The sequence below is a fragment of the Lates calcarifer genome, linkage group LG7_1 (genome assembly GCF_001640805.2).
Source record: "Lates calcarifer isolate ASB-BC8 linkage group LG7_1, TLL_Latcal_v3, whole genome shotgun sequence".
In the NCBI taxonomy this organism is placed as follows: domain Eukaryota; kingdom Metazoa; phylum Chordata; class Actinopteri; family Centropomidae; genus Lates; species Lates calcarifer.
In genome coordinates, this window is record NC_066839.1 from 12,393,489 (window position 1) to 12,402,043 (window position 8,555).

At 39.6% G+C, this 8,555-nt stretch overlaps 1 protein-coding gene across 1 annotated transcript; it reads right to left on the reverse strand.

The window, feature by feature from the left end:
- Positions 1–394: 394 nt before the first annotated feature.
- si:ch211-142k18.1 (uncharacterized) lies at positions 395–7,555 on the reverse strand. The gene is made up of 3 exons (XM_018694473.2): positions 7,357–7,555; positions 2,841–3,394; positions 395–1,492 (listed from the first exon to the last, which is right to left on the reverse strand). The coding sequence occupies exons 2-3, from the start codon at positions 3,386–3,388 to the stop codon at positions 1,354–1,356; spliced, it is 687 nt and encodes a 228-aa protein (XP_018549989.1). The 5' UTR covers positions 3,389–3,394; positions 7,357–7,555; the 3' UTR covers positions 395–1,353.
- Positions 7,556–8,555: the final 1,000 nt, after the last annotated feature.

The window sequence follows — 8,555 nt, forward strand, 5'->3', positions numbered from 1 at the left end:
CAGTCCCTCCTCTTGCCTCTCTCTCGGTCTCTCTCCCTCACACACACACACACACACTCACGCACGCACACACACCAGGTTTCACTGTAAAAGTTGTAACTTGCATATTTAGGAGAGGATCGACCAGTAACACAAATTAGAACCTGTTTGCTCCTAAAGACTGACAGTGAATTTATTTAATTGAACATTAAATAATGATTGACACATGATGCAGCTGAGCAAAGGTTTGTGGGATATTTCTGTTGAAAACAGCTAGAGGGCAGACTCAGTGAATGAATATGCTTAGTTAAGGTTTAGGTTCCCCCAAAATATCAATATAAGTGTAGACTGTGCAAACTTGACAGTAAACTGCAACAGAAAAATATTTAAGCTTTCAAAAAAAGTAAACGGCTGATTTGTCTTTTGTTTGCTGTTTACTGGATCGTACATATTTCAGATCATATGTTGTACAAATTCATATTATTACACATTTTATGATTGCAGATATAAAAACATTCCCTCTCGAGTCATGGCATGGTTAAAGAGAGAGAACAGAGGAACTGGACTCAAAACAAACACACAACAAACATACATAATCTTTTAACAATGTGCATATTCTGAGTTTCTCTGTTTAAAGAGTTAAACAAGTTGTTTTATGGTGTTCCCCTGCATATTGCCTCCTACTGACAGGAATTGTCTCATCATTTATACAATATCTTGTCCCCCCTTCCACAGGTTATTGCATAGTTTTTTCCAGACTACAGATATCCCTGTATAACAAAGCTGTCCCTGTTGCAGCCTTTGTGTTATTTATGCTGCAAAAACAAACTCTCCACTGAAACATACCAGTCATCCTAAGTGTATCCTGGCCTCCATCCTCACCCTGGAACCAGATGGCCGATCCATAGCTTCCTCTGGAGAAGACTAACAGAGTCATTATGTTTGGTCTCTCAAGGCCAATCTAGTTTGATCCATAAACACTCAACTTGGCTCAGACCTGCACCACATACTGTTGCCATGTTTGACCTCATCAGATTCCTCGAATAATGCCTGCATGGAAAATAATATTTTATGGGTTATGAGGTTATAACTTCTGTGAAAGGGAATTATGTTTTCGCAGTTTTCTTTCATCATTCACATGATGTGAAATTAGCAGCCTTCATCTTTGTAGATTCCTACAGTTGACGTAAAGGCTGACCCTGACACATTGTTTTATCTCAGTGCTGCAAGACACATATAAGATAAAAAACAGAACTGGATAGAGTTCTTGGAAGGTTGATTTCCCCCTTTCTGGATCTCACACAGAATATCAATGATCATCCAAGAGTTAGAGGATGATGTGTAAACAGTTTTTAAAAGCTTTTCAACCCTTCCTTAGTGATGGATTTTGATAATGTCTTTCAGCTGCTTGGTGAATGAGGCCTGCAGCGCCTGAGATGAGCTCTCTAGCCTGTTGGCGATGTCTGCTGCAGCATGAAGCATGTCTTCAAAAGCCAAGGACTCTTCTCTGATCCTGCTCCAGAAGACGACCAATCCAGGTCACCAGGTGGAGTGAAGGGGAGGAAGAAACAAAAGGGCAGATGTGCAGAGAGTTTGAGTAAGTGACAGAAGAGCTGAGAACATTATATATATCACAAGAAGGGTAATACTGGGGATGCACTGATCCGATACTGAAATTGGGTAAGGATACTGGCTCAAATAGCTGGATTGGGTATCGGTGACAATGGGGCTGATCTTTTCAATTCTATGTTATCATTTTACCTGATGTTGCCTCACACATCAAAGAATGATCCCAATCTCTTCCACACAGTTTATTAATCAAACACTAGTACTGGATCGGTATTCAGTATCGGCCGAGATTGAGGTACCAGTATCAGGATCAAGACTGAAAAAGTTGGATCGGTGCATCCCTAGGTAATACATATGGTAGCTCTTAAAGCCAGTCACGTAATGGGAAAGATTGTGTAAAAGGAAAAACTGAATTATATGTAATGTTAAAGAAATCACAAACCTTAAAGCATGAACTAGGCAACACGATAACACATTTAGTGCAATTTGTAACAAAATATGTGTAATATCTGTAAATGGTCCTTAGGCCACTTTGTGCTCTGTGTCTGCTTTAGACATCAGTCTTCTTTAAAGGGCATTCTGCTGCATATCAGGTGAATTGCCAGACTCAGATTGGGCCGTCTCTATGGCAGCAACCAATGATTAGTTTCAGTGACAGTTAATCTGCTTATTGTTTTTCAGTTAATTATTTAGTTTATAAAATGTCAGGAAATTGTGAACAATGGCTACCACAGCTCCCCAGAGCCCAAGGTGAATTTACTTCACCATTTGCTCATTTTGTCCAAAACCCAAAAATAATTAATTTACAGTAATATACAGCAGAGAGAGAAAAATATCAGATCCTTACATTTGAGATACAGGAAACAGCAGCTGTTTGACATTTTTGATTGACTATTTTAAATGACTTTAACAATGAACTGTACAGTTGTTGAATGGGACACCAAGGCGATCTTGGGGTTGTGGTGTCGACCATGAACTGCAGCTGTCTCAGACTGTCCACTCATTTCTGGTCATCTTTCTACTATTGGCTGTTTAAAATGGCCCCTTTAAATTTTGCTGATTAATGTCAATGGATTAATTTTACTGTTTGTTTTTGCACTGTCCATCTCCTTTCACTAAAGGCTAAATTCACCACAGTGGATGAAGGTAAATGGCAAATAGACTGCACTTATATTTTGTGGTCATACCGACCACTCAAAGCACTTTACACTAGAGCTGACATTCACCCATTAACACACACATTCATACAGCACTTGTTCTATATATGTTAAAAGCTCTAACACTGCACTCACTTCTGCATCCCAGTGAGGGCATCCAACGCGTCTCCCTCCAGCTGCTTTTCTAGATCTTCTTCAGCTTTCTCCACCACCTCATGGCAGCTTTTGTGGTCCTCCTGGATGCCAATGATGTTTTCCTTGATCACATCCTCATAACTGTGATCTCCAAGCTCTGCCCCCACAAACTGCGCAAGGTTCTCCATTACTGCTTTGTTTCCGTGCTGGATGGCCTGCAGATAAGCCAGCTCCTCTTCCTGGGCCTTCAGCCTTCTAGCCCAAGCGGCGTTGGTACTGAAGTGGACTGAGCACTTGTCCGGTTGGGGCTCATAGTGCAGAGTGGGTGAGGGTGAGGGTGATGGTGGAATCCCTGTTGACGTGATCCTCTTGTGGTTGTTTTTCATTCTCGCAGGCTCATCACCAACTGCCTGCGATGTGTCATTGGTGGCCATTATGGCAGAATAAATGTCAAGGCCCGAACCCCAATCACCATCCCCGCTTTGGCAGAGCGTTGGAGTTGCCATGGATACCCAGGCCAAGATGAAGGGCATCCAAAACCGCCACATGGTAACCTGGAAAGAGGAGGAGGTGAGTAACTGATAATAACTTCTGTGAACTTATTTTAGTGGTCTGGTTCAGCTCAGACAGTTAAAATATGTAACTTTCAATATGATTTCTATTCAAACAGCATGTTAGCATGAATCATACTTAGCAAAACTATGGACATAAGAGTTACAGGGGTTATTATTTCATTATATGTTGTGATGTAAAATGTAAATTTGAGTTTAAAAACATTAATTAAAAAGTCAATATTTCTGTACAACTTGGGAGCACTGAGATAATATTTAGTGTGGACCCTCATTTGTCCACTGTCACCTTTTCTAAATCAAAGCTTGCTCACTCAATTTCTACATGATTGAGCTGTGAAACCAATGAACCACAGGCCATTTATTACATGCATTAGCATGTTTAATCTGATGGAGTTCCCATGGCACTTTCTCCGTCTTGATGTTTTAAAGTGACACAGACATTGTGGACAGTTACTTTGCCAAATGAAAGGTGTTCGGGCGGCTTTAAAGGTTAAACCGCATAGAGGGAACCGTCTTGTGACCTTTAGACATTTGGTGTATGCATTTCCCTGTCATCCACCTTCAGTCACACTATACCTTTCAGTAATATAGAAATTGCTTCCATTTAATCTTTAATATTTAGTGACTAGAAAATGTGACACTCTGAATGTCACATTGCATATGTTAGCTGAGGTTGTTTGGTTTATCAGCAAACATTTCCTTATCCTTGAACTTTTGTTATATCACTTTTTGTAAAGAAATTTTACCCACTTATCATCGAATACTTAATGTCAAAATGTTTTCTAGATCTCACTGAAGCTATAGCATTAAAATGTTTTCTTCATAACCCATCACTTTCATTTTATGTGGTTTCAACTCCCCTATTTGAAATTTCCAGCATCATATTCAGTTTCTCATAAGATTCAAATTATTGCAGCCGTTACTTTCTTCCATAGAAATTCACGACAACATCTGTAATTGTGCTTTTCAAGAGAAAAAACCAAAGTTATATTGTTTATTCATGCTTTCCCACTGTTTTCTAACATCAGTGCTGTAAAAATGTTTCACAAAGTTATGTGCTGTCCAAGCTGTGGTTATGTACTGGAGAATGCCCTACGGTCTGTGGCTGGACCATGGCTTAACGGATGTATGAGTTGTGTCACGCTAGGGCTGTAAAAGCCGACAAAGCCCCTCGCAGCGGTGTTTGTGTTGTTTTTCTTTGTAACTGGCGGGTTGCCTGGGGATCTTTCACAACATCTATCCACCTTGTAAATCCTTACAGCACGTGAGAGTGGCTGCTTTTGCAAAGTGGGATTTCATCACAAAGTGTTTTTTTTTTTTTTTCCCTCAAAGCCTTTGCCCCTCCTCTGCATGTGTTACAGTGTTCAGTCAAACAGCAACAGCGTCACTTTATCATTTCGCAGACTCCCATTCACGCGTCTCTCCTTGGCATCTGGAAATATATTTAAAAACCTGAACCAGGCCTGTGAGGTAGAGGCATTGCAGAGCTCTTTCTGCTGTCAGAGCACATTTGGTTTCAGCTGCAGTTTTCTTTTACAGCCAAACCTTGAAACTATTCTCATAGCTTGGCTGAAAATCTCAAGTAGCTTGAGTTGCACCTATTGCCATGTTTTGTCAAGAAACACAAAGAATGATTGCCCAGTTATGCTTGCTACTAGAACTAAAGCGTAAAATTGTCTATTTATTTTAAGATGAGTCGCGGTGTGGCTCAAGCCCATAAAACAACCAACTGTTGGCTGCTCTGCCCGTCATTCCCTCTGTTTCTGATTACTTTCAATGCTGACCTCACATATGTTACAGCAGCTGTAAGAAGAGTAGTAAACAGAAACCTTCAAACCTATCCAGACTGCAGGCAGCCAGACAATCCAGGGCGTGTTACAATGTGATATTAGGATAATAAGTTCAGTCATTTCTTTTGAGTGACATGTGCATTGTAATGTACAGGCTGATATCACCCACTGGAATAAAACAGATTTAATGAGTTTTGCCTGAGGTGACACATGCCATGTTGAGAACAGATTTGTATTAGTAAACATCTCATACTGTATGAATGGGATTTGCTACTGGGACAGTTTGAATATAATAGATATTGTTTGTGAGCATTTGCCACCTGGCACTAGAATAGATATCTGCTTAAAATTTGCATAGTGTGCAGATCTTCAGAAAAACATGTCAAGAAGTCTAACTTGAATGTTGAACATATTTTGAAATGTAATAACAAGATCCAGAAAGCATATTTGCAATGTGAAACCTGTCTAAGGTAAGATGAGAAGACATTTGAAACTGCACCACAGCACGTCCCAAACTTTTTGTCACTCTGAAGTTTTACTGCACTTGCTTGGACTTTACTAAATCAAAGCCTTATGTCAGAGAGTGACAACACTTCCAGCCTAATGACACAGTTCAGCCAAATGGAAATGTAATTCATCTTAAAATATAACTTTATTGTATCTGTGTTCAATTACCATCGCCGCAGTAAAAAAGGCACAAGTCAAAGGACATCCAGTGACATTAATTCAGTCTCTAAAAGGCCCGCTAACTAGAAGCACACACGCTCCTCTGTGTATCAGAGATTGGCAGGAGCAGTTGCCTTTGTCTTTGGAAAATGTCTGCGCAGTTTCCACGCTGGCGTCTTACGGTTTAGTTGAAACAGTGTTTGCGTTAGACTCTCTGTGGCCTGTAGTGACCTTTTTTTGGCTTCGCTCTGACGGTCCTGTCATTGTGAAGTGGTTTTTATGGGCTGACTTTTCTTTTGGCTTAAAATAGCAGAAGCTCGCCTGCAGCAGGAGAGCAGCCACGAGCTCTGAACACCATTAGGAGATTTTATATCTTGTGTGTAATCTTTACAAAAAGACAGACGAAATCCTTGTTTAGTCATTCTATTAAGGGCATGATTACTGAATGACAGATTTTTTAACATGCAGATTTTGCCATGCAATTTAAATTCAAGATAATTATCCTACAGTTATTGTCAACTGGATGCCTTGAACAACAAGAAACAATTTAGAATATTTACTGAGTATGCACACTGATGTAATAGAGTAGGTTGTGCAGTGACATTAAAATATGCATTAAAATACTGTTTAAAAAAAAAAATCCACCTTGACTGAATTAACACCTTTCCTAAAGCCTAAGGTGATCTTTTAAGTACACAGTCCAAAACTAAATGATTTTCAGTTTGCAATCACAAAGGACAGAGAAAGTTGCAAATGAAAAAAAAAGGATAAGGTGGAGTTAGGGGATGTTTGGGCATTTTTGCTTGAAAAATCACAAATATGATTTATCAGTTATCAAAAGTTGCCAGATACTTTATTGTCATTCCAAAATGAATAGACGGTCTGATTTATGTGATTTGTAAAGCCCTTTAGATGAAATGTAATTTTATGTTCATACCTGGTGTACTCCTCTTTAGCTGTGGGTCAGAGCTAATCTTGGTGTTTGTAATGTGGCTGCAGCTCAGCCTTGTGCCCCTCTTGTCAAAGCTTGAACAGGTGTGTTTCACAGGTGTCACAACACTCAACTACTTCAGTGTTGCTATGACAACAGTGTTCTTTGGCAATAGGCCAGCAGAGCACAGAGTGGCCTTGTGGGTTCAAAACATACTTGGCAGCACCATAATTAGAAAGATGTACAGTGGACACGTTTGCACATACACACCTATACATAGACACTGTGCTGTATATATCTACATGTACTCATCATAAAAACTGTCACACATAGAAAAACTCTAAAACAATCATCCACATGACTAGCAGTATTTGAAAGCCATACAATAATTATATTAACTGTATAATAATAAGTATAAATTCCATAAAATTTAACAGTAGGCTGTACACAATAAGATTTTTCTACTTTTACCAGTGAAGTGCAAGATGAACAAGCCGCAGCTTCCCATTATACTGTACCCTAAAAAAAGTTTCATAAATCCAAAGAAGCAAACTTACCTAAAAACTAACTCCAGTGATTTTTCACAGCTAAATTCTGCCACTGCCACTTTTTTCAGTCAAGCAAATCGACTCAAAAGGGGTCCGGACCACTATTCTCAAGGACAGAGAACAAATACTCACTCCGTTTCCTTCCTCATGTCAGGGAAAAAAAATGCAGACACACGCACACACAATTAGGGTTTGGCTAGAGAGTGTGGTCGTCTGTGTGCCCCTGTCTGCTGCTGGGAGGGGAGGGGATGGTAGGGGAGGGGGGATGTTTGTAGAAAAAAAGGCTGAAACTGAATGATTTCTTTCTTTGCAGTGGAAAGAGGGGCTGGCAGAAGGAGGGCTAAGGAAGGGGTGTAATCTGCTTCACATCTGTGGGCTCTGGTGGGGGGGACAGAGGAGGGATGAGGGCTCCTTAGTATGAGGGGAAATGTATTTTTCCGACCATGCTGGATATACATTTTCTATTTATTGTATGTCTGGAGTATGCACTAAGGTCATTTCAAATTTAAAAAACACAACGGCTAGGACTTTTTCCCAGCTGTTATTATGGTTTACTGACCAAGAAAGTGTACAGCAGTGAAGGATTAATGATGCACTGTAACGTTTGGGGTTAAAAGTTAGTTTGTAGGGTTGACAAACCTCCAGTAATGTAGTTTAATCTAATTTAATGAGAAACATAGTTCTTGAGAATAGTGGTGTATAGTTATTTCTCTCTAACTATTATTATTTAAACTAAATTTAGAGCAGAAATCCATGGAGAAGCAGTCACCATGCAAACAAATGTTGGAAAAATGACCATGATTAGAGTTGCTTTGTGCAAAACAGTCATAAAAGACAACCTTTTAAAGTAAAAACATAAAGAGATGCCATGTTTCTTTTGTTAAGCAATACTTCCCCTAGAGAGTGCATTCCTAACACCAGACATAAATGGTATTTTTCTCCTTTGCTCTCCCCTTCTTCTCTCCTCACTCACTTTTCAATACAGGCTAATAGACAGCAAAAAATAACATTAATACAAAATGAATTTGTTTCTGGAATATCGCCATGGCCAGGTGGGTTCACTGACAGAAAAAAAAGAAACTTCAGCTCTTAATCTTGGAGGTAAAAATCCATGATGGCTGATGGCAACCAGTAATCCAAATCAGTTATGGTTTGAATGAGATATGACACCTGCTGCAGAACAATGTTTCACCTGAGGCTGAGTTTTA

Bases quoted from the DNA above. Each gene is read 5' to 3' on its own strand.
- si:ch211-142k18.1 (XM_018694473.2), bottom strand. From the start codon at position 3,388: ATGTGGCGGTTTTGGATGCCCTTCATCTTGGCCTGGGTATCCATGGCA. The intron at 1,493-2,840 runs GTGAGTGCAGTG...CTTCTGGAGCAG, and splicing joins GCCCTCACTGGGATGCAGAA to GATCAGAGAAGAGTCCTTGG.